Source organism: Carcharhinus amblyrhynchos, chromosome 7 (genome assembly GCF_965287045.1).
Source record: "Carcharhinus amblyrhynchos chromosome 7, sCarAmb.v2.hapA, whole genome shotgun sequence".
NCBI lineage: Eukaryota > Metazoa > Chordata > Chondrichthyes > Carcharhiniformes > Carcharhinidae > Carcharhinus > Carcharhinus amblyrhynchos.
In genome coordinates this window covers 51,376,414-51,403,458 of record NC_137330.1, presented here as the reverse complement: position 1 = coordinate 51,403,458, position 27,045 = coordinate 51,376,414, and the positions used below count along the sequence as shown (strand labels likewise).

Here is a 27,045-nt window from a genome sequence, read left to right as displayed (position 1 = left end):
CATGATCTCGCATTTATCTAAATTAAACTGCATCTGCCATTTGTCAGCACACTGGCCCAATTGATCAAGATCCCATTGCAATCCGAGATAACGTTCTTCACTGTCCACTATGGCACCAGTTGTTTCTGTATGCTGCCCCTTTGAAGTATTTATCAGTGTATCCTGCAGCAGAATGTGTGTGTGATCCTACCATCTTGGGAGTTGGCATCATCCACATCCGCACACACACCCCCCCACCCCCAATCAAAGCTGCAGGCCGCTCGTACCTGGAAGTTCACCGTTTGCAGATCATACCTTTGTGCAGTGCCAGTATCGGAGCTGGTAGATGCAAGTGACGATGTTTCATCATCATCAGTGTTCTGCTCCTCTTGTATTTCACATTGCCTCACCAGTGCGGCACGGTGGCACAGTGGTTAGCACTGCTGCCTCACAGTGCCAGGGACCTGGGTTCAATTCTGGCCTCAGGGTCAGCGTCTGAGTGGATTTCCCGCTGTGTCTGCAAAAGTTCCTCCGGGTGCTCTGGTTTCCTCCCACAGACCAAAGTTGTGCGGGTTTGGCTGATTGGCCATGATAAATTGACCATTAGTGTCAGGAGGATTAGCAGGATAAATACATGGGGTTAGGGCCTGGATGGGATTATTGTTGGCGCAGACTCAATGAGCCAAATGGTCTCTTTCTGCACTGTAGGGATTCTATGATTCTTCTCAGAGCACTTGTCCATCTGGCAAGGAGGAGATGAGTGAGCGAGGGGAAAATAAGAGGTGCCAGCTTAGAACATATCATCATCTTCTAATATTTCAGCCTTGCCTTGCTGACCATAACCTTTAGTTGTACTACTCATTGATAACCAACACCATCTCCTCAGTAGAGGTGAGGACTTGTAATGCTGCCTGTCTTCATCTGGTTATGTGTTGTTTCCTATGGTATGTGCTATTGTGTCCTGCAAGAGAGAGGTAAGTGTGTCAGTGATTGTGCTGTAATTTCTTTGGGTGATGTGCCTGCCACAGTTGAATAGCTGGCAGTGTATTTTGGGGATGAGGTCTGCAGTTGTGCAAAGTGTATGTGGATAAAATGAGGCTATGAATGCGTTATGCTTAAGGGGACTGTAGGTAGCCAAGTTGAAGATGACAGAGGTGAGTTGAATCCCACATTGCAGTCAAGTCTTCAGACTAGACTGCGAAGAGTGACAATCTTAGCTGTTTGCACCCATTGCCATCTCAGTGTCCGTCTGGATGGTGTCCTGGTCCCTTTTGGATAAAGGACCCCTGTTTTCCTGTCTGCCTCCTGCATCAGCATCTCTATCAGAGAATCTCAGAGCGTTCTTTCTTCTGCTGCACCATTTGTACTGTTTGACCTTCTCAGAAACTCTTCCCCAGCCACTTCCAGTTCTTGCTACAGCCAAATGCACCATCGCCACTTTAAGTAGCGTGAGTTAGCTTTAAATAGCATCAGCCTTGCAAATTGCTGGCTTCCCTGCTGAGGTGCGCAGCCTCTCAGCAGCGCACTGAGTGCTGGAATGCACAGAACTGTCATTATGATTAGCTGACTGTATACCTGCTAAAGTGTGGCTGAGTTTCTACCAGGAGATCTGCAGCTTCAGCTTGAACATAGAGAATGTCATTTACACAAAAACAAAGGAATCCAGTCAAGCAGCAACTGCTGCCATGCCCATCAGATTTTTACCACCTATTACAAACATGCTGCTCCCACTGGCAAACTAAGAAAGGAAGATAAGAATGATATTTGGCTTTTGTCTGTGCAGACTGGTTAATAGGTCCATGGGTTGATTTGGTGGCCAGAGTTTGGTGATGTAAAGGTACATGGGATATACAGAGGACTGAGCTGCATGGCACATGTGCAGCTACCAGTGATTAGTGATGGTGGCAACAACAGTGGGATGAGGCTGTGACGTGAAATACTGAATAGTATTATGCAAATAATGTTGTAATTAGTATTGGTGGTGAGGGCGGGGAGGGGGCGGTGGGTGAATTTTCTCTACATCAATTTAACACACTCAGATCAGTGCAATCTTGTCTCTCCAGTGCACACAACTCAAAATGCTTTACTACAGTAATTACGTGTTATATTACTTTAAATTGCTCTTGCTATGTTTCATAATCAGTGAGGGGCCTGTAACCACCCATCGTTTACCACAGTTTCTCCAGCCCTAATCCAAGTTAGGAATGACAAAATCTATAATTGTACTGCCAGTTTTCACTATTCAAGTGAATAAACATTCCCATGTTTGTTGTCAGACGATGCTAAAACCCCAGTGAGAAAGGTTTGTGTGAGATTTTGGAGCTATTGCGAACTTTAGTTTGTGGTGGTTTTGACTGGAGAGATTGTTTCCTTCAGGGATAGAATGGGATTGATGAGAGAGATGGGGATGGAATGAGTCAGATGCTTTTCCCATAATGAAAAGTTTTGATTCAGTTAAATGATTAATATCTTTGATGAAAGAATAGCCAGAGATTTTATATTTGAAGAAATACTGTGACATGATCACAGCAGACATTAATTGCTGAACCAATCAAATCCCAGAGGGAAACATGGGCTGCGATTCTCCCATCCGCGCCTGCCACTTTTCTGGCGCATCTACAGCCTTTAACGGGGATTTGCACGTGCTCCAGGAACGCACGCGCATTTCCTAGCGCTGATCAGACCACACTGGAAACTGGAGGGAAGGCAGGTAAGTAATTTAAATATTTTTAAAATCTATTTTAAATATGCAGATTAATTAATTATTGGGACCTTTCAGATCCTGATTGAATCTCCCACCCTGCCAGGAGTACTTCATTCTGGCGGGGTTCAGACTAGCTCCCCACATCCGAAGAACTAGCGGGAGACCTCGCCGGAATGAAGGGGAGGAATTTGGGGCCCCCAGAGGGTCAGGCGGCAGGGAGGCTTGTGGCCCCTGGGCGTGGGCACCCTGGCAGCGCCAGCCTGTGCCCTTTGGCACTGTCCAAGGGGCAAAATGCCCATGCCTAGGGGACACCTTGGCACTACCCATCAGGCAGTGCCAAGGGGTGGGGCCTATTGCGACCTAGAGACAATCAGTGGGGTTGAGGGGCTCCCACTGCCACTCTACATTGAGATCAGTCTGAGATAGAGGGAGGGCAGCAGTTGGGCTGGGGGCGCTGGTCTGCCGGGGGGCGGATGGGGGCTGCTTCCAGAGGGGGGGTTGCAGGAGGGAGGGGTGATCTAACCCTGGAGAGGGATCTGCCAGTGAGAGATGTGGGGGGGATCGCCACTTCTTGGGGGGGCTGGGCATCCAGGCACTCTGGGACGGGGGTGGGGGGGGTGCGGGCGTCGAGGCTGGCCCAGGAGTTGTTGTGGGGACCACGATCGAGTTGAGGGGGCAGGGGCCCGGGAGGTAGCACTACAGGGGCCCTGGGCAGGCCAGGGATTGAACTGGCCAGCAAACGGGGAGGTTGACAGATCGGAGCCACTGCGCATGCACAGAGTTCCACAAACTCTGACATGAACCCTGTTCCCCCTTTCATCTCAATTCCATTGTACCTCTTTGAAATTCAAATTCCGACAAACATGAACTCTTCCATGTTTCCATACTGTCTCTGTTTTCGGGTCAGTAAAATGTAATATGCCCTCTTCTGTTTACCCATAGAATTCCTGCAAGATGCAAAGTGTTTCTGGTCACCTCTGACTTCCCTCTGATGTCCAAACAAACTCTCAACTTGTCTAAAATTGTAAATGCTAGATCTAATCTATTTACTTGTACCTCAAAGTCGCCATAATATCTCACAACAAATGCACAAACCCAGTACCTGTATTTTTTCGTGTCCTAAACCTTCCAGGCAACATGTCTCTAGTAACCTTCCCCAACTTAACTGAATCAGTTACACACATACACAGCCTTCTCCACAGAATAACATATTCTCCCAAAAGATACAACAAAACATCCATTCTCACAAGTGTTGCAATGAATATACGAATTTTGCCACAAGTTTATTTGCCAGTCTTAGCCTCTGAGAGAAGATTATCGAGGTGTCACGGTGTTCTGGTGCACTGCAGTGTCAAGATTCATTGCCATAGTTCTGTTTCCTATCCATTGAGTTTCTGTTTTAAGCTGCACTGTAGATGAAAATATATGTAAAAAGGAGTGAATAAATATGTTCCCCATGCCTTTCTCCGACAAACACAAGCCATACTTAGAAGACATTTTTGATATTGTGAGTGCACTTCATCATCCAGAGAAAAAGTTAAAGAGACCAAAGAGAGCAAGATTACCACGGGGATAAACTTGCAGTCTGAAGCACTGATTCCCCACTCACCCACTGAACTGAGTGGGGAGCAAAGTACAATTGAAGCATTTTTAGTGTTGATCAGTCACTGGATGGCAATCATCAGTAAAAGGCCTGATTTTTGTTTTCCTTAACCCAAGAAGCCGCAATACCCCAATCATAACTCTTCAACTATGATCTATCTGAACAATAGGACATGAGGTAGCTAATATATCGCTAATGAAGCTGTGAAAATAGCTCATCCTATACATTCCACTGGTGCTTCCAAATCGGCATTCTAAATACAATATCTGCAGACAGGGTCGCATTTTCTATCTTGAACAAAACATAAACATGCTTTGCGTGCCAGGTGTAAATAGCTTTTGTTAACTTAAGGAACAAAGGCACACGCAGTCCAGTTGACTCTGCAAAAACTTGTGCCAAATTGGGGGAGCTGTCCCACAGACTAGACGTCTAGTCACCTGACAATCATACTTACTGAATCATACTTTACAATATCCATCATCATCCCTGAGGTGATGCAGCACAGTGAGAGTCCTCACAACATTGATTCTGGTTCCCATGAAGTCTCATAACATCAGGTCAAACTTGAGCAAGAAAACCTCCTGCAGATTACCATCCACTCCCCTCCCTCAGCTGATGTATTCCACCATGTTGAACACCACTTAGAGGTACTTAGGGTAGAAAGGGCACAGAACGTACTTGGGATGTGGGAACTTTAGTTCCTATGACCAACAGTGGGTCAGTGGCACCAACTGCTGACTGAGCTGGCCAATTCCTGAAGGACATGCCTGCCAGACTGAGTTTGCAGCAAATAGCTGGAGCAGACGAGTGAAAGAGCAGAGAGAGAGCTAAGATTTTACCTGTTAAAAACCTGTTTAAAATAAGTTTAAAGCACTTTGTTCTTTGTAGAACTGTTTAAAGCATTTATTGTATTTACTGCTTTAAGAATTCTGAGGGAGTGGTTAGAAGGCAGTTGTGGGCCAACAGCTTTAAATCAGCGCCAGGTTTAAAAGGAGGCCTGGTGTAGACAGCGGGCAGCGTCTGAGCGGACAGCGGAGTGAGAGGGAAGCAGAGTGAGCTAATAGGGCTTAATATCAAAAAGGGCTGGAGGGAAAAAAGGCCAGGTGAGTTTGTTTGAAAAAACAAGGAAAAAAAAAAATTCTTTTCAACACTACTACAGTGAATAATGGAGGGGCATGTGATGTGTGGTTTCTGTATGATGTGGGAACTGGTGGACCCCAGGGTCCTTCCCAGTGACCATGTCTGTAGTAAGTGCAGGTTGCTGGAGGAGCTCCAGCTCAAGGTGGATGAGCTGGCCTCTGAGCTACAGACACTGAGGCTCATCAGGGGGAGAGAGGGTGCCATTGTCAATGGGGTGCAAGTGACATCCACCCCCCCTAGACTGGCTAACTCTAAGGGTCAGGGACAAGAGGGGGCTGCTGGGAGGAGGAAGGTGGGTGAGGAGCGGAGGCCTCAGCCTCTTAATCTGCATAACAGGTTTGAGGTTCTTGCTTCCAGTCTGGAAGAGGACGAGGCAGGTGAGGTTGGTGAGCAAACTGCACACGGTACAGTGATGCAGCAGGACATAGGCAAAGAGAAGGGGAAAAGGAACGTAGTAGTGATTGGGGATAGTGGGGTGAAGGGTATTGACACTGTCCTTTGTCACAATGACAAAGTGCACAGAAGGGTGTGTTGTCTGCCTGGTGCTCGGGTCTGGGATGTCGCATCTGGGCTGCAGAGGAACCTGGAGTGGGAGGGTGAGAATCCGGTCGTTGTGGGTGCCAACAACGTAGGCAAAGTGCGGACTGAGGATCTGGGGAGGGAGTATGAAAAGCTGGGAATGGAATTAAAAAGTAGAACCGACAAGGTGGTTATCTCTGGGCTACTGCCTGAACTGAGTGCAGACGGGCGTAGGGTTGATAGGATTAAGGAAATGAATGGGTGGCTCAGGGATTGGTGTGGGAGGAATGGGTTTGAATTTATGGGGCATTGGCACCAGTATTGGGGTAGGTGGGACCTGTTCGGGCGGGATGGGGTTGGTCTGAACCGTGCTGGGACCAGAGTGCTGGCGAATCGAGTAAAGAGGACTGTAGACAGGGCTTTAAACTAATTAGGGGGGGGAGGGTGCGAGGGTAGGTGACGTTACGAGGTCTAAAGTTAAGGATAGGGTACAGGTAAGGGAAGAGGCCGAGGATATCCCAATAATAAAGGGAGTAGGGGGCGTGAGTATGCTTGGTGGCGTTCGGGCAAATAGGGTCCAGGTGAAGGCTGGGATGAAGGCACTTTATCTGAATGCACGAAGCATTCAGAATAAAGTGGATGAGCTGGTGGCGCAGATCGACACAAATGGATACGATCTGGTGGCCATTACAGAGACGTGGCTGCAAGGTGACAGGGACTGGGAGCTGAATGTCCAGGGGTATCAAGTGTTTAGGAAGGATAGGCAGGAGGAAAGATGGGGTGGCGTAGCCCTGCTGATTAAGGATAGCATCAGGGTGGTAGCAAGGGATGATATTGGAGCCAAAGAGCAGAAAGTGGAATCGTTGTGGGTGGAGATTAGGAACAGCAAAGGGAGGAAGACGCTGGTGGGTGTCGTCTGTAGGCCCCCGAATAATGATCTGGAGGTGGGGCGGGCTGTTAACACACAAATAAGTGCGGCGTGCAGGAATGGGACGGCCGTAGTTATGGGGGATTTCAATCTGCATATTGATTAGTCGACCCATGTTGGACGCGGTGGGCTCGAGGAGGAGTTCTTGGAATGCTTCCGGGATAATTTCCTTGAACAGTGTGTGTTGGAGCCGACGAGGGAGCGAGCTATCTTGGATCTGGTGCTATGTAATGAGGTGGGTAGAATTAGGGACCTTGTGGTGAAGGATCCTCTTGGGGAGAGTGATCATTGTATGGTGGAGTTTCTGGTGCAGATGGAGGAGGAGAAAGTGGGTTCCCGGAAGCGCGTCCTTTGTTTGAATAGAGGGGAATACGGTAGGATGAGAGAAGAATTGGCAAATGTTGACTGGGGGAGCGCGTTGGAGGGAGGGTCTGCTGAGGAGCAGTGGAGGATCTTTAAGGAGATCTTTCTTGGTGCTCAGCAGAAATTTATTCCGATGGTCAAAAAGGACCATAGGAGGAGAGGTAATAAGCCGTGGATAACGAAGGAGGTGAAGGAAAGTGTTAAATTAAAAGCGGAGGCGTTTAGAGTAGCTAAGAGTAGTGGGTGAGAAGAGGATTGGGAGAGGTTTAAATGTCAACAAAGATTGACAAAGAAGTTGATAAAGGAGGGTAGGAGAAACTATGAAGCTGGGCTAGCGCTTAATATAAAAAAGGATAGCAAGAGTTTTTATAAATATATAAAAAGGAAGAGGCTGGCTAGGGTGAACATTGGTCCTTTAGAGGATGAGAAAGGGGACCTAGTGGTAGGGGATGAGGATATGGCTAAGGTATTGGATAACTTTTTTGTTTCGGTCTTCACGGAGGAGGACGTGAATAATTTGCCGGGTGTTAGTGATGGAAAGGTGGTAGGACTGGAGGGTCTTAATGACATTACTGTTACTAGAGAGGCGGTGCTCGACAGACTGGAGGGGCTGATTGTGGACAAGTCCCCAGGACCGGATGGAATGCATCCAAGGGTTCTGAAAGTAATGGCGGAGGTGATAGTGGATGCCTTGGTGGTTATTTTCCCGACGTCGCTGGATTCCGGGGAAGTGCCGGAAGATTGGAAAACGGCTAATGTTACGCCGTTTTTTAAGAAGGGTGCCAGGCAAAAGGCGGGGAATTATAGGCCGGTTAGTTTAACGTCTGTGGTAGGTAAAATGTTAGAATCCGTCATTAAGGAGGAAATTGCGAGGCATCTTGAAGGGAATTGCTTGATAGAGCAGACGCAGCACGGTTTCATTAAAGGGAAGTCGTGTCTGACAAATTTACTGGAGTTCTCTGAGGATGTGTCTAGGGCGGTGGATAGAGGAGAGCCGGTGGATGTGGTCTTTCTGGATTTTCAGAAGGCGTTTGACAAAGTACCTCACAAGAGGTTATTGCAGAAGGTCGGGGGACATGGAGTTGGGGGTAGGGTGTTAGCGTGGATAGAGGATTGGTTGTCAAATAGGAGGCAGAGAGTGGGGGTCAACGGGTGCTATTCGGATTGGCGGATGGTGACTAGTGGAGTGCCCCAGGGGTCGGTGCTGGGGCCTCAGCTTTTTACCATTTATATAGATGATCTGGAGGAGGGAACCGAGTGTAGGGTGTCGAAATTTGCTGATGACACCAAGATTGGGGGAACGGCAAATTGTGCGGAGGGTGTGGAGAGTCTGCAGAAGGATCTAGATAGGCTGGGCGAATGGGCCAGGAAATGGCAAATGGAATTTAATGTTGGCAAGTGTGAGGTGGTCCACTTTGGTACGAATAATGGTAGGAAGGACTATTACTTACGTGGCGAAAAACTGCAGCAGGCGACGGTGCAGAGGGACCTCGGGGTCCTTGTGCATGAGTCGCAGAAACCCAGCTTGCAGGTGCAGCAGGTGGTCAGGAAGGCGAATGGGATGCTGGCCTTCATAGCGAGGGGGATTGAATATAAAAGTAGGGAGGTCTTGCTGCGGCTGTATAGGGCATTGGTGAGGCCGCAGCTGGAGTACTGTGTGCAGTTTTGGGCGCCGCACCTGCGCAAAGATATTTTGGCCTTAGAGGGAGTGCAGAGGAGGTTTATTAGGCTGATACCGGAGTTGAGGGGGTTGAGCTATGAGGAGAGGCTGAATAAACTAGGCTTGTACTCGTTAGAGTTTAGAAGAATGAGGGAAGATCTCATTGAGACGTATAAGATGATGAATGGGACGGATAGGATAGAGGTGGAGAGACTCTTCCCGCTCAGAAAGGACAGTAGGACTAGGGGGCACAGCCTCAAGATAAAGGGGGGGCGGTTTAGAACAGAGTTGAGGAGGAACTTCTTCACTCAAAGGGTGGTGAATCTCTGGAATTCTCTGCCCGTTGAAGTGGTGGAGGCTGCCTCGCTAAATATTTTTAAGACGCGGGTTGATGGGTTTTTGATAAGAGAGGGGATTAAGGGTTATGGGGAGAGGGCGGGAAAGTGGAACTGAGCCACGACAGATCAGCCATGATCTTATTGAATGGCGGGGCAGGCTCGAAGGGCTAGATGGCCTACTCCTGCTCCTATTTCTTATGTTCTTATGTTCTTATGTAGAGCCAAGGGAAAGAAACACCTACTTGACCTTTTCCTCATCAGGTTATCATTTCAGTTGCATCTGTCCATCAAAGTATTACACAACCATTGTGGAGATAAAATCCCATCTTTAGACATAGTGTTGTGTGACATTACCAGTATGCCAAATAGAGAGCTTCAAAACAGACCAAGCTGCTCAAACTTGGGCATCGTGAGATGCTGTGGGCCATCAGCAGCAGAACTGTATTAAATCACAATCTCTAACCACATGGCCCGGCACGACCCACACTTTACCATTATCATCAAGCCAGGGCTTCAATCTTAGAGCAACGAAGAGTGCAGGAGAGCCGTACCAGGAGCAGCACCCGGCATACCTAAAAATGAGATGCCTGGTGCAATCTCTTTGGTGGAATTACAGCACAAGACCATGTGAATGCTAAACAGCACACAACAGACAGAACTAAGCAATCCCATAACCAATGGAGCAAGGTTCTGCAGTTGTGTCACATCCAGTCATGAATGGTGTTGAATAATTAAACAATTGACAGGAAGAGGAGGCTCCATGAAGTCCTCATCCACAATCATGGGGGAGCCCAGCCATGATTCTATTGAAGGGTGGAGAGGCCAACTTCTGTTCTTAATTCTAATAGTTTAATCAGTGCAAGAACCAAGACTGATAAATTCCAACCATCTTCAGCTGGAAGGATTGAATGGGTGGATCCATTCAATCTCTTGACATTCCTACCAATATAGATGCCTGTGTTCAGCCATTTTGATTTGTTCCACATCATTTCAAGAAATAGCTGAGGACAAATGCTGTCGGCCCTGACAACTTCCTAGCTGCAGTGCTGAAGTCTTGTGCACCAGAGTTGTCTCCATCTCTAGCCAAGCTGTTCCAACACAATGGGAACACTGGCATCTACCTGACAAAATTGCCCAAATATTCCCTGTCCACAAAAGGCTGAACAAACGCCATCAGTTTAACAGTGGTGGGTAAGGTTTTAGGAGCAATAATCAGAGAAAAATGTTAACAGGCCCTCAGAGAGATACGAGTTAATTAAGGAAGCCAGCAGAGATTTGTAAAAGGCAGATTCTGCTTGACAAATATAATTGAATTGTATGATGAAGTAGCAGAGAACATTGATAATGGAATGCAATGGAGACTGCCTGTATGGATTTCAAGCAAATGTTTGACAAAGTACCAATAAGAGGCCGACTAACAAAATTGAGGCTCGCAGACGAGAAGGATCAGTGTCAGCTTGGATTAAAAATTGGCTTTACTTCAGAAATCAGCAAGTCCTGGTTACTTTTCAGATGTGGGTGGCAGACAGTGGTGTTGCTCAAGTGTCAGCACTGGAGTGACAACATTTTTGATATATATGAATGACATGGATACTGAATGTAAAGGAAAATTTGAAAATTTGCTAATGATACGAAACTTGGAGGCGTGGTAAACAGTGAGGATGATACGAATTGATTGCAATAGAATAGGCTAACAGCATGGGCACACTCGACACAGATAGAATTTAATACAGAGCTGTGTGATGTGATGCATTTTGACAAAAGAATAGGGAGAGGAAATGCATACACAATGGAACATTTTGAACGAGTGTGCAGGACAGAGGGATGGTGGGGAAGAGGAATGCATGGTGGAGTTCAAATGCATTGATCTTTCAAGGTGGCAAAATATATTTTGGTGGTGTTGTTTGCAAAGCATATGGGTATCCATTATGAAAGCAGGGAGGTTATGATGATATGTTTCATAAAGCCCTGGTTAGAGTAATATACCCCATTCTAATTACAGTAATTTAGGAAGGATGTGAAAGTCCTTGAGAAAGTACAGAGGAGATTTCCCAGAATGGTTCCAGGAATTAGTGAATTTAGCTATATGCTTGGGCTTTTTCTCTTCGGAACAAGGAGGCTTAGGCAAGATCTCATAGAATCCCTACATGCAGAAAGAGGCCATTCAGCTCATCAAGCCTGCACCAACAACAATCCAACCTAGTCCCTATCCCCATGAACCACCATATTTACCCAGCTAATCCTCCTGACATTGAGACAAGTTAGCATGGCCAATCAACCTAACCTGCACATCTTTGGACTGTGGGAGGAAATCGGAGCACCCAGAGGAAACCCATGCAGACACTGGAAGAACTTGCAAATTCCTCACAGTCACCTGAGGTTGGGAGTGAACCCAGGTTCCTGGCACTGCGAGGCAACAGTGTTTAACTATTGTGCCAGCCACCTCTGATAGAGATGTTCAAGGTTATGTTAAGTATTGATAATGTAGACATAAACAGATGGTGCAAGAGCTTGTGAACAATCATTTAAGGTTTTGAGAAAGAGATATGGGGATATATGAGAGAGAACCTTTTTTAAACTGTATTGATCTGGGTCTCACAATCCTCGAGGTTGGTGGAAACAGAGATAATCAGTGATTTCAGAATAAAATTGGACAGGTACCTGAGGGAAATAAAGTTGCAGAGCTATGGGGATAGAGTGGGGAAATGGAAGCTGGCAGAGATTTCTGTCTCAGATGGATATTGTCAATTAATCTCAGGGCATTGGCCACAGTTATTTCTAATGCAGTTCTGAAGGAGTGCTGCACAATCAGAGGTGCCATCTTTCAAGTTAAACCCCTGTCTTTTCTGCTCTCTCAAGTGAATCTAAGAAATTCCATGGCACTATTTCAAAAAGAGAACAGGCGAGTTAGAATCAGAGAGACATACAACGCAGAAAAAACCTATCGAGTCTGCACTGACAATAATTACCACTAAAGGCGTGCTAATCACATTTTCCTGCAATTATCAGAGTTATTCTCAGTGTACTGGCCAAAATTTATCCTCAATGAACGTTAAAAAAGACAAATGATCTGATCATTTTCACATCGCTGTTTGTGGGACCTTGCTGTGCGTAAAGTGGCTGCCACATTTCCTACATCAAACGATGACCAAACTTCAAAATATCTCAATGGCTGTAAAGTGCTTTGGAGCATCTCATGGTCATGTAAGGTGCTACATCAATGCAAGTCTTCCTTTTGTATGTGTGTAGCCATAAGTCTTGTTGCACCCAAATGACTCATTCTTTCGCAGTTGCTGCACAGGTTTAATGATTCATAAAAGAACAGCGCTCCTCATCAGATTAACTCATCTGTCTTAACACGATGCAAGTGGCATGGTCTGTTGCTGTTGTTGTTGTCAAGAAACACTTGAGGATAATCTATCTTGGTTAGCACTGAAATCAGTACTTCAGCCATTTTTCAATTTTACAGATGAAAGGATTCAGTTAGCTGGTTTGGCTCTCTCTTGCATTTTAAATTGAGGAGCAACATGCAAAGGTTACTGCGGTTAGGAATGAACCTGCAATCAGGGATTGAAGGTTTTTGTATGATTCTGCCAAACAAAGTTCTGCTACATCTCTAAGGTCTTCAGCAGTTAAATACTTACAAGCGAAATCATATGAAAGCTTGCCGCAAAAAGTAAGCATTATTATAAATATGACCTGTAATTATATAACTTGTTACCTGTAAAATGATTAAAAGTTTGATGAATCATCTCATTTTTAATTGTACTAGATTTTGATAATGTGATAATTAACACTGGTGAAAACGATTCCCATCTCTCTCATTCTCATTATCCCACTACAGCTCTTTGCAAAACTTCAGGCTGTGAAAACCGAGATTCAGGATCTACAGGATGAACATGTGAGGGAACGACAGGACCTGGAGCACACACAGAATGAACTGACTCGAGAGCTTAAACTCAAGTAAGTCACAAGGTCTTTGTTTGTTTTACCTCCTCAGATGCTGACTTCCTTTACAACACTGGGGAGGAGCAGGCATGACTATATTGGTAAAAGCCTTTTTCTTGGACGTTGTCCAAGGTGTGTGTGGTACACCATTTGCTGTTGAGTGCCTATGGCAATAGTACAACCGCTGTTACAATTAATTCAATAGTGATTAATGATTCCTCCTGATGTATCAGTTTCACATGTGCTTTGATCATAATGATCTTGAGTTCAAAAGATGTAAAAACATAGACCACAACGTCTAATTTTGTCATGCCACCATATTTTCTGTGCTATAGCTTCAGTTCTCATACCACAATGGCGTGAGTGTGTGTACTTCTGGTATGAGCTGGATGTTGTTTTGGTTATGTCATTGGTAGGAGTGATGAGAGTGTGAAGTGGAAGTGTGCAAAGTTGGCAGATCATAATTTGGGGCACCATGGTGGCACTGCTGCCTCACAGCACCAGGAACCTGGGTTCAATTGCAGCCTTGGGTCACTGTCTGTGTGGAGTTTGCACGTTCTCCCAGTGCCTGTGTGGGTTTCTTCTGGGTGCTTTGGTTTCCTCCCACAGTCCAAAGATGTGCAGGTTAGGTGGATTGACCATGCTAAAATTGACCATAGTGTCAGGGGATTAGCAGGGTAAATGTGTGGGGTGACAGGAAAAGGGCCTGGGTGGGATTGTTGTCGATACAGACCCAATGGGCCAAATGGTCTGCTATGATCATTTCATTCAATATGTAACACTGATTTGATGCCAACACTGCCATTTTTGACCTGAACACTACAGCTAATGACTTTCCTTTACCTCATGTATTCCTGAACATGCATTCAGGAGCAAAAAGGATCCCAACCAGTTTTACCTAAAGGGATCATCACCTATTTTCACGTTAATTACGGTTTCATTTCCACTGGCTGTGCTGAATTAGATGGGATGGTTTCTTCTGTTAGTTGAAATTGCCACCATCTGCTGAGACCGATGTGGGATGTGGTGAAGGCTTCAGTTGGGACAACTTGGTCCCAGTCATGGCTGCAGTAGCTTTATTCCCACCCAACATGCATTTCACAGTGAGGGTGCTGTTGGAACTGTTCATTCATGCCATGCAACTGCCAAGCAATGTTACTCACCATTTATCAGTCCAAGCCTGAATATTGTCCAGGTCTTGCTGCATTTGGAAATGGATGATTTCCACATCTGAGGAGTCATGAATTGTGCAGTTATCCGTGAACATTCCCACTAATGGTGGAAAGAAGGTTATTGATAATGTAGCTGAAGACGGTTGGGCCTAGGACATGACCTTGAGAAACTCCTGCTATGATATCTTGGAGGTGAGATGACTGACCTCCAACAACCAGCCATCTTCCTTTGTGCTAGGTTTGACTCCTACCAGTGGAGAGTTTGAACCCTGATTTCCAGTGACTCCAGTGATTTTATGCCAAAGATAGTCACTTTCTGGACTTAACTCTTGTCCATGTTTGAACTAAGGATGTCATGATGTCAGGAGCTGAGTGACCCAGGTGGAACCCAAACTGAGCGTCCATGAGCAAGCTATTGTTAAATAAGCACTGCTTGATTGCACTGTTGATGATCCCTTCTATTACTTTACTGATGATTGACAGCAGACAGTTATTGGCCAAGTTGGATTTGTCCTGCTTTTTGTGTGCAAAACATATCTGAGCAATTTTCCACATTGCTGGACAAATGCCAGTGCTGTAGCTGTACTAGAACAGCTTGACCAGGGGCGAGACAGGTTCTGCAGTATAAGTCTTCAGTACTATTGCCAGATTACTGCCAGGGCCCATAGCCTGAGCAGAATTCAGCTTTCAGCAATTTCTTGATATTACATTGATTGAACTGAATTGGCTAAAGACTAGCATCTTTGATGCTGCAAACCATTCACTCGGCACTTCCTGCTGAAGACTGTATCAAATGTTTGAGCCTTATCTCTTGTATTGATGTTGTATGCTCCCCCGTCATCGAGGATGAGAATATTTTAAGAGCCTCCTCCACCAGTGAGTTGTTTAATTGTCCACCACCATTCACAGCTAGATGTGACAGGTTTATAGAGCTTGTGTTTGACATGTTGGTTATGGAATTGCTTAGTTCTGTCCCTAGCTGCTTATGCTGTTTGGCACTCAAACAATCCTGCGTTGTAGCTTCACCAGGTTGACACCATATTTTTAGGGTTGCCTGCTGTTGCTCCTGGCATGCCCTGCTGAACTCTTGAACCAGGTTGATCCTCTGGCTAGATAGTAGAGGTCATGCTATAAGGTTACAGATTGTGGTTGAGTACAATTTTGCTTCTGCTGATGGCCCACAGTATTGAGTTTTGTGGATGTCCAGTCTTGAGCTTCTAGGTTTGTTCAAAATCTATCCCATTTAGCATAGTGGTAGTGCCACACAATACTGGATCACACCGTAAGCAGATTCTAACTGTAAGCAACATGTAAAGTTCATGCAGTGTCAGAAAATAAGCTGGTGACTGAAGGTTCTGAGATTGAATGATTCTGATCATTAGTCTCTTCTGCCTCTTCCACAGCTTGCTCCTGCACCACTGTCTGACCAGGTTTCAGTTCTTGGGAGAAAGGATTGTAGTGGAGACATGCCAGGTGGGGTGGAAAGCAAGAAATACATGCTTAGTCCATCTGCAGCTTGTTAATCAGAAGGCATGTGGATGAGAGATAAGTGGAATGTGAGAATGAGGATGAGTATGAGAACATCATAACTTTGGGTGGTTTCAGTCCCACCAATGGCCACAGTCATAGCTGTAGTAATGATGGCGAGCAGCAATTCATAGAATCATAGAAACCCTACAGTGCAGAAAGAGGCCATTAGGCCCATCGAGTTGCACCGACAACAATCCCACCCACGCTCTACCTCAGTATCCCTATATGCTTTACCCACTAATCCCTCCAACCTACGCATCTCAGGATACTAAGGGGTAATTTTAGCATGGCCAATCAACCTAACCCACACATCTTTGGACTGTAGGAGGAAACTGGAGCACCCAGAGGAAATCCACGCAGTCATGAGGAGAAGGTGCAAACTCCACACAGACAGTGACCCAAGCCGGGAATCAAACCCAGGTTCCTGGAGCTGTGAAGCAGCAGTGCTAACCACTGTGCTACCATGCCACCCTGAATCAGGGTGAGAACATATTGCTGAACCTGTCCTTTTTCAGTCAAGTGCTGCTGCAATTGTGTATCACCTTGTCCTGAAAATGGAAGGAAGGTGTCAGTGTGTGTGGTGCAATGTGTTAGGGTCATGGTTGACTGGTATGCGCAGACTGTTGGATGTTGATGTGAGGTTTATAGCAGTGCTGAGTAAGCTTGGGTGAGGTGAAGCTAGGCATTTTATAGCTTTCTGCACTCAATACCAAGTTCAATAATTTCACTATCATCACTTCTGTCATTTAATCTATCTGCCTTCTACCCTATCACAAACCATGCCATTTGTTCTTGCCTCCCCTTTGTGTTTTTCCTGCTTTGTTTAAGAGCTGTTTCATCTCGAAGTATGAAAGTAGGAAAATACTGGGGTCATCACAAAATGGCTCCCACGTGGAGCCTTAATTACACAAATTGGCTGCCTACTTCCTGTTACCAATCCATCCCTGGGAAAGTTCCCCGATGGCTGGCACATACCTGGGAGCCATTCCAGTAACAGCTCCCCATTATTTTCCTGAATCTGCTCTTCCCAATCTGTTTTCATGGGACGACAAATCCTAAACATCAGGCCACAAAATTTGATGTTGAGAAAAATTTAAATCAGTTACCAGCGTAATATCAGCATAATCTGGACCAAGCAAATGTATATCATCAAATAACATAAATCGTTCTCAGGCGATTTGACTAACGTTAGCAAGAAGGATAAGGAAGTTTTTGAGCAGCTTACACAGCAGTTATTTTGCAATGCTGATGCTAAGAAATACATTTTAATATTTTCTCTCTGAGGTACTACCTGTTTTTCTTTACACGACTAAACTGAGGAATACTGCCAAATAGAAGGGAAATAAATTTTAAGCTAAGTAATGGGTGAAGGCATAATAAAGATTTGAACACGTATGTTGGACAATTGATTTAACTCTATCACTGGAATAAGCTTGTACATCAAACCCTACAAGGCCTCTTTCCTCACTGCGCTCACCTTTCTCATCAAGCCAGGCTCTTATTCCTGGGCTTCATAAGACCAAAGGGGGTGTAAGAGTAAAAGTAGGCCATTCAGTACACTCCGCCATGCAATGACATCATGACCGACTTGATGTGCCTTCAACTCAACTTTCTCATCACCCTTGATTCCCTTAGTGATTATAAATCTCTTTATCTCAACTTTGAACATATGTAATGACCAAGCTCTACAGCTGTCTGCAGTAAAGAACTCCACAGATTCACTCCCCTCAGAGAGGAAATTCCTCCTTGTCTCTGTTTAAAATGGATGACCCCTTACTCTGAGATTATGCCCACTAGTCCTCGATTCTCCCGCAAGAGCAAACAAACTCTCAACATCTACCCTGTCGAATCCGCCGAGAATCCTACATGTCTCAATAAGTTTGTCTCTCATTCTTTCAAATTCCAATGAGTACAGGCCCATATACTCAACCTTTCCTCAAGAAAATACCTCCATGCCCAGGATCAACCTAATGAATCTTCTCTGCCAGTATATCTTTTCGGGTGTGGTCTAACTAGCAGTGCTTTGTATAGTTTTAGCAAGACTGTCCTAATTTTATACTCCATTCCCTTTGAAATAAAGGCCAACGTTCCATTTGCCTTCCCAATTATCTGCTAAACCTGATTTATGTGATTTATTTTTGTGATTTATGCACGAGGACACTCTGGCTGCCAGGGAGTGTGCTGCAGCCTTTCTCCATTTAAATAATATTCAGCTCCTTTATTCGTCCTATCAAAGTGCGTAACTTCACATTTTCCTACTTCATATTCCATCTGTCAAGTTTTTACCCATTCACTTAACCTGCCTATATCCTCCTGTAGACTCTGTCATCCTCACCACTGGCCTTCCCATTTATCTTGATGTTATCTGCAAACTTGGCAAAAGTGCAATCACTTCCCTTGTCTAAATCATTAATATTCATTGGAAATAATTGTGGCTCCAGCACCGATGCCTGTGGCACTTTACTAGTTACGGGTTGCCATCCTGAAAATGCCCCTCTTATCCTAACTCTCTGTCTTTGATAGGTTAACCAATCCTGTATCCATGCTAATATACTGTCCCCAACACCATGGGCACGTACCTTATTAAGTAGCCATTTTTGTGGCACCTTATCAAATGCTTTTTAGAAATTACATCAACTGATTCCCCTTCGTCTAACCTGCTCATTACCACCTCAAAGCATTCTAATAGATTTGTCAGGCCTGATTTCCCCTTTGTGAAGCCAGGCTGACCCAGCTTTACAATATCATTTCTAAATGCGCTGCTATTTTGTAGATTTAAAGGAGATGTACGAGGCAGATTTTTTACTCAGAGTAGGGGGTGCCTGGATCTCGTTGCCGGGGGAGGTAGTGGAAGCAGATATGGTAGTGACTTTTAAGGAGCGTCTTGACAAGTACGTGAATCTGATGGGAATAGAGCGATATGGTCCCCAGAAGTGTAGTGGGTTTTCATTAAGTTGGGCAGCATGGTTGGTGCAGGCTTGGAAGGCTGAAGAGCCTGTTCCTGTGCTGTAATTTTCTTTGTTCTTTGTATTTCATCCTTTATAATGACTAACGTTTTCCCAATGACAGAAAGTAAACTATCTAGCCTATAGTTACTTATAGAATCCCGCCAATGCAGAAGGAGGCCATTTGGCCCATCAATACTGTACTGACTGTCCGACAGGGCACCTTCCCCCCACCCCCACGGCCCTGTCCCCATAACTCTATGCATTTACTATGCTAATCCGTAAAACCTACACATCTTTCCAACATAGCACCATGTGGGAAGCAACCAAAGCAACTGGAGAAGACCCACACAGACACAGGGGGAACGTGCAAACTCCACACAATCGAACCCGGGTCCCTGGCGCTATGAAGCATTGGTGCTACCCATCGTGCCACCATACCACCCTGTTATTAACATGTTTTTTGTCTCTCTCCCTTTTCTGAATAATCCTCCCTCAATGCTTTCACCTGCCTGGCTTAAGGATTATTAAATTTCATAAGTACTGTCAATCCTGATGAAAGGTCATCGAGCTGAAGATTTAATTGTTTGTCTCTCCATGATTGCTGCTGCTAAACCTGCTGTTTATTTCCAGCAATTTTTGGACTTATGAGGAAAATATACTTGACTGTTACCTTGTTTATTAATTAAATAATACCAACTTCTTTACTAAATAATAACATATATAATTAGGCTTGATTAATAAGGCAGTCTAATGCAAGGAGCAGAACTAGTCAAAAGCTCATCAAATTAAAAGAATCAAATGAACAGGAATCTAATTTCCTGAGGAAGATTTGATGATATTAATCCTTTAAATAGTGGTCAAACTGAACAGGTTATTTGCTTTTCTATAAATTGGAATACTACACAAAATCAGACATATATATACTAATAGAATAGGTATCCATTTGCAGAATAGAGAGCGCAATTAAAGTCTGTAGAGTGTCAGCTTTTATATTGCTGTTGAATTTTTTGAAGATGTGACTAAACACGCTGATGAAGGAAGAGCAGTAGATGTATGTATGGACTTCAGTAAGGCATTTAAAAAGGTGCCCCATGCAAGGCTTATTGAGAAAGTGAGGGGGCATGGGATCCAAGGAGACATTGCTTTGTGGATCCAGAACTGGCTTGCCCACAGAAGGCAAAGAGTGGTTATAGATGGGTCATATTCTGCATGGAGGTCGGTCACCAGTGGAGCGCCCCAGGGATCTGTTCTGGGATCCTTACTCTTTGTGATTTTCATAAATGACCTGGATGAGGAAGTGGAGGATGGGTTAGTAAGTTGGCTGATGACACAAAGGTTGAAGGTGTTGTGGATAGTGTGAAGGGATCACAAGTTGCAGCAAGACATTGATAGGATGCAAGACTGGGCAGAGAAGTGGCAGATGGAGTTCAACCCAGATAAGTGTGAAGTGGTTCATTTTAGCAGGTCAGGTAGGATGGCAGAATATAATATTAATGGTAGGACTCTTGGCAGTGTGGAAGATGAGAAGGATCTCGGGGTCCAATTTCATAGGATGCTCAAAGCAGCTGCACAGGAAGAAGGCGTATGGTGTACTGGCCTTCATCAATCGAGAAATTGAGTTTAGGAGTCGAGAAATAATGTTGCTGCTATATAGGACCCTGGTCAGACCCCACTTGGAGTACTGTGCTCAGTTCTAGTCACCTTATTACAGGAAGGATGTGGAAGCCATAGGGTGCAGAGGAAATTTACAAGGATGTTGCCTGGATTGAGGAGCATGTCTTATGAGGATAGGTTGAGGGAGCTCGGCCTTTTCTCCTTGGAGAGACAGAGGATGAGGGGTGACCTGATAGAGGTGTATAAGATGTTGAGAGGTATTGATCGAGTGGATAGTCAGAGGCTTTTTCCCAGGGCTAAAATGATTGCTACAAGAGGACACAGGGAGTAGGTGTAGGGGAGATGTCAGGAGTAAGTTTTTCACTCAGAGGCTGGTGGGCGTATGGAATGGGCTGCAGGCAACTGTGGTGGAGGCAGATTTGATAGGGTCTTTTGAGGGACTTTTAGATAAGCACGTGAAACTTAGTAAGATAGAGGGTTATAGGTAAGCCTAGTAATCTCTAAGGTAGGGACATGTTCGGCACAACTTTGTGGGCCGAAGGGCCAGTATTGTGCTGCAGTTTTTCTCTGTTTCTATGTTGGAAACCACCTCATCTCAAAAAGTGCAAAGATTTATTAATCTTGTTCCTTGTTTGTAACCAGGTGAGATGTAAATTTTATATATATATATAAAATGCCTAAAATAACTAATTTACAAGTTATAGAATTTCATATTGTGTACAATTTCTTCCTAATTTGACAGTAAAGAATTTAATTCATGTGAGAATTCTAGCCCAGAAACATTGCTTTGCAATAATTGTCCTGGTTCAGGGACACTGATGAAAGTCTTTCCATTGGGACAGCTCTCATTGATGGCATTTTCTTTATGTTGAAAATTTCACCATCAAGTGGGCTTATCTCCAAAAGTCTGATAAGGATAATTGGTGGCACTGGACATATTGCTGCCAGTCATTAAGTTATTCAAGTTGTAGCAAGTCTTCAGAAGGACTCAGCCCTGATAGGTTCTGGGATAGAAGTAGCAACACTTAGTTTTTTGTGTGAAGGGAATCGCTCAGCCATGCATTCACTTCCTTGAGCCACCCCTGTAATCCGCAGCAGTGAGGTGTTCCACAGTCAATCCTATCAGTCCCACAATAAAAACACAACTCAAGTAATCTCTGCCATCACTTCAGATATAGAATATCAATTGATACTAGGCTTTACATTTTACTACATACTGGGGGAATGATCCAGGACTCAACACACCAACATGCAACAAATTAATGATGTGGAGATGCCAGCATTGGACTGGGGTAAACACAGTAAGAAGCCTTACAGCACCAGGTTAAAGTCCAAACAGGTTTATTTGGTAGCAAATGCCACTAGCTTTCGGAGCATTGCCCCTTCATCAGGTGAGTGGGAGTTCTTTTCACAAACAGGGCATATAGAGACACAAACTCAATTTACAGAATTATTTTCATGGTCTTGGTAGGGGTGTTGGGGGGTGACTTATACCCCTAAGGCTTTTCATTCAGGGGAAAAACACACTGCTGGCCTGAGTGTCAAAAGATGGAGCAGGCCTTCCGAAAAAGAGAGCAGCTGAGACCCACGTCAGCTCCACGAGGATTCTGTCCAAAAATTTGATAGCATGTAGCATGGATTTTTAAGTAGAATATTACGGATAAAATAACTGGCATATTTTAGAAAGAGCAGGACAGGTTGTGGAGACATGGGAAAATGTCTGAATGAACAAGAGAAATGGCAAATGATCAGACGGTTTGGTACCTATTTTGCAATCTAGCCACTTGATTTTTGTATTTTCCCTCTTGTTCTTTACCACCATCTTTTCTAGCTCTTAACCCCGACGTTACTTGTGACTCCTGTCTAATGTGCCACACAGTGTGTCATGTTTCTTTCTTTTCTTCTAGCTCCAGGATCTTCTCATTCTTCTTGTTCCAACTAATTTTCAGTCTGTATCTGTAGCATCATAATTCAAATGCCTGGAGTCTTCTTCTTACTTCAGGATTCAAGGTCCAGTTTTCACATCTGTGTCATGTTGTTGGGCACAATTAACACTGAAGCTTTCTACTTCTTATCACCAGCTTAATATTACGACTGCACAGACACACATCCATTTGTCTCCTTTACAGTTGTTAGTCCCTGTTTGTTGCTTCAGCCATCTGATGTTATTGACCTGTTGAAGTAAAGGATTATATTGACTTGCTCTACATCCATATTATTCACTCCCAAGGTCACATTCTGAGTGTCCTTCCTTTTGGTGGTTTGTTTTTTGTCGTCTTGCATTTATTTTTCATCCTTGTCACAAATGTTGCTGACATATTTATGGAAATATTTTGTAACTGATCCTTTGTCTCCATAATCAGAACTTTATCATCTATTGCATCCCATAATTAATGCACTAAAAGTTATCCAAGGTTTGATGCTGTACAACCCAAGAGGGGAAAGCTCAGAACTAGTCTTCAACTCATCTCGTACCTTTGTCTTATTCAGGTACCTGATTATTGAAAATTTTATCCCACCTGAAGAGAAAAACAAGATCATGAACCGCCTGTGTTTTGATTGTGAGGAGGATCAGTGGAAATTCCTACCTCTAGTGCCTGCCGAAAGGTGAGTGTGATTTGAGATAATGTAAATGCAGAACATGTCCTCTTTATGTTGCAAAAAAATCTGGAATAAATCAAACAAGAACAGAGGACCCTGGAAAAGCTCAGCAGATCTGGCAGCATCTGTAAGAAGAGAAAACAGAGTTAACATTTCGAGTCCTTTTAGACTGATGAAGAGCCCTGATTCCCTGGAATGGCAGGACTGTTATATGAGGAGTGATTGGGTTAACTAGGCCTATATTCACTGGAGTTTAGAAGAATGAGAGGGAATCTCATTGAAATGAGTAAAGTTCTGACAGAGCTGTACAGTCTGGTCGCGGAGATGATTTTTTTCCCTTGCTGGGGGTGTCTAGAACAAAGGGTCACAGCTTCAGCGTATGGGGTGGACCATTTAGAACTAAAATGAGGAGAAATTCCTTCACTCAGAGGGTGGTGAACCTGTGGAATTCTCTGCCATAGAAGGCTGTGGAGGCCAAGTCACTAAATGTATTTAAGAAAGTAATATATTTCTAGATACCAAAGGCATAGAGGGATAGGAGGAGAATGCAGGAGGACGGCATGGTAGCACAGTGGTTAGCACTGCTGCTTTACAGCTCTAGAGACGTGGGTTGATTCCTGGCTTGGGTCACTGTCTGTGTGGAGTTTGCACATTTTCCTCGTGTCCGTGTGTGTTACCTCCGGGTTCTCCAATTTCCTCCCACAGTCCAAAGATGTATGGGTTAGGTTGATTGGTCATGTTTTTAAAAAATTGCCCCTTATGTCCTGACATGCGTCGACTTGGGGGATTGGCGGGTAAATATGTAGGCATATGGGGTAGGGCCTTGGTGGGATTGTGGTCGGTGCAAACTCAATGGGCCAAATGGCCTCTTTCTGCATTGTAGGGTTTCTATGTGCTATGAATGACGCAGCAGGCTCAATGGGTCGAATGGGCTACTCGTGTTCTTATTTTCAATGTTCTTGCATTTAACTTGGAATGGGCAAACAAATGCTGGTTTGACCAGTGACACTCACTTTAGTATAGTCACTGTTGTAAGGTAGGAATCACCACCAATTTGCACACGCAAGCGCCCACAAACAGCAGTCTGGTAATTGCCAGATTATTTGTTGTGGTGGGGTTGATTGAGGGATAAGTATTTGCCAGGACATTGTGCATAACTCCTCTGCTGTTCTTCATTAGATCAGACAATCAAAACCTTGGTCAAAGAGATAGATTTAAGGAGTATCAGAAAAAGGGAAGCGAAGTGGAGAGGCATAGCGAGAGTAAGAGGTAGGTAGCTGATGGCAAGGCTGCCCATGATACAATGATGAATATTTCGGATGCTTAAGGGATCAGAATTAGAGGAGTACAGATATCTTGCACTGTTATGGTGCCAGAGGAGTTAGATAGGGAAGGGCGAGAAATCCTGGAGGGATTTGAAAACAAGGTGAAGAATTCTCAAATCATGACGTTGCCTGACCTGGAGCCAGTGTAGGTCAACAACACACAGTGATGTGTGAACACAACTTACTATGAGTTAGTGTGCCAGCAGAGTTTTGGATCATCTCAAGTTTATGGAGCATAAAATGTCTGTGAAGGTTAGAATGCCTGAGTCTTCTGCCTATTGTTTTGGAGTTCAAAATTGCACACAGTGCACTGACTAAGGTTTTATATCGATTCCTCATCCAGCCTTCCTTATCTCACAAGTACTGGGAGTGATATTGTCTTTGGGTAATAGTGTGAATCAGGTGACATTGATTCAGCCACGCGTTGCAGACATCTTCTGATACTTTTCATTTCCAGTGACTTCAATAGAAAGATCCTCCCTGATCTCAAATGCTACCTTCCCAATTGGCACTGACTGCTATCCTTGCTCCTGGTCCCTTCAAGGACTTAGCTGAGGCTGCGCCTGGGTTTGCAATTGCCTGATCTTTGGGCCCTTTGGCAAGCTATCTGAGGATATCCATCTGGTGTTTACAGCTTGCCAGCTTGATAACAGTGGAAGCCTGAAGCATGCTTATTTTAGGGTCGGCTCAATTTTCCATACCAGAGTTTGATTGCAAGGTCATCATAAGTGGGGAGCTTTGTTAGAGAAACAGTAAATGTCAGAAACCCACAGCATGTCCATCTGTATCTATGGAGTGAGTAGACAAGCTCAGTCTTCTGTCAGAACTTGAGGAGCTTTGATGTTGTTCATTCTCAGAGTAACATTTCAAGAGATTTTTTTGATGAAGTTTTATTTCATTAATTTTAAAGTAAAAGAATAGCCTTAATGTTGTAGTGCAAAGATATAGTCAGTTCAGATCTGTTGGTTTTTGTTACAATACAACTGAAATTGTGAAAGCCTGATGTTGGAAGATCTTCGTTAAAATGTATGGGGCTTAGGGTTTTAAAGCAGTTTATGAACTGTCATTTTATTTAATACTTCAACTCTTCTGCGATCTCTGTGTTCTTTTTACTAGTCACCAAATGAAGAAAAGATCTACATCTGCGGTTGGCTATAAGCGACCAATCAGTCAGTATGCTAGAGTTGCTATGGCAATGGGTATTCATCCCAGATACCGGGTAAGTAATAAATTGTGTGCTCAGAGATTAGCAGGACTGTGGAAACCACTAAATATGACACAAAAACAGCCTTTTTCATACCATCCCAGATGCTGGGAAACAATTCTTGAAAAGTAATTATTTAATGAAGAAAATCTACTTCACAACAAATGTTAAAAGATTTCCATTGCCGTGAAACACACGCAAAAATCAATTTGTTATAATACCAATATTAATACTGCACGCAGGCTTTCAAAATATGAGCTCTTCAAAGGGATTAAGATATTTATCAAGCCAACAAAGATCAAGTAGAAGTAGGTCATCCACGTTCTGTATGTTAAGAAGAGCTTTACTGCAAATTGCTTCAGAAAATATTATGCTCATAACATCCAGGCACTTTGATTGTGGAATACGGTATCTTCTACACCTGCTCCCAACTGAAGTAATCTAGCTGCTAACATTGACCTCTTAATGCAACTTTGATCTTCCTGTGTGCCATTTGTCATTTTGAGTAATATGTACAGCAATCTTCATAAGGTGCTTGTCCTCAGTTCCTGATATCTTATTCAAAATGTTTTGGTTTCTGACCTGGAATTGCCACATGCACTGTGAACTATAGTTCAGCTCCTGATTGCTACACAGAAACCTGCCTCTTCCACACTCAACCTCAGAGCTTGCAGGTATTTGATGCACTCTGATGCTGACAGAAAATGTTGGTAATCAGATAGAATTACTGTTTAAAAGGGGAATCCCCTGTGGTTTGAATGCCCAGACTCTGCTGAGGAGAGATGGATGATGTTGATCCAGCTGCAGCTTTCTGCTTCCAGCTTTTTTTGTTGATCTGTCATTCACCTGATGGGCACACTTCACACTTGCCAGTTAAATCTCTTAAGCTGGATATACTTGTGCTGATCTTCATGATGTTGGGAATATCCTCTCCAGCACCGTCATATCACAAGAAATTGCCCGACACCTGACAAGGACAAGCTTAGCATTTGGCAGGCTCCACCAGAAGGTGTGGCAAGAAAATGAACTTTGTTTTGAAAAAAGAACAGAGTCTACCAGACAATGGTTGTTGTTGGAGTTGACATAGCGGTATTGTTGTTGACAATACCACGATGCCACTACCTCCCCAGAGTTATATGCCACTTTTCAGAGGAATTATGTGTATTCTGGCATTGGATGCCAAAGGCAGTTGTTCAATGAGGATACTTGAGTTTGTATCTCTTGGACTTGAAACTGGCAGACTCCAATATTATTGGGTACATTTCACATGCTGATCAGAATATCACAGGTAATGCAACAGAAGCCAGCTGCTATTGACAACCACAACAGTCTGGCACGGGCAAATAAAAGCATTAAGGGTCTTTCAGTCCCCTTCACCAGAAAGCCAAACTGCTATGGAGGACTTCAGTTTGTTCTGGACATCAGGCCTAAGTCATACCTGTACCCCCCACCCTCCACCACGCCCCCCT

The 27,045-nt window shown here is 44.3% G+C and overlaps 1 protein-coding gene across 2 annotated transcripts in view; it reads left to right on the top strand.

Annotated features, from left to right (window-relative positions):
* Positions 1-27,045, top strand: part of LOC145344934 (kinesin-like protein KIF3B) — a 169,731-nt gene that overhangs the window by 119,081 nt on the left and 23,605 nt on the right. For both annotated transcript variants that reach the window (XM_080192290.1, XM_080192289.1), the window contains exons 5-7: positions 13,079-13,197; positions 22,937-23,053; positions 25,489-25,591. In XM_080192290.1, coding sequence (XP_080048416.1) covers positions 13,079-13,197; positions 22,937-23,053; positions 25,489-25,591 — 339 coding nt within the window. The remainder of the gene's footprint in view (positions 1-13,078; positions 13,198-22,936; positions 23,054-25,488; positions 25,592-27,045) is intronic.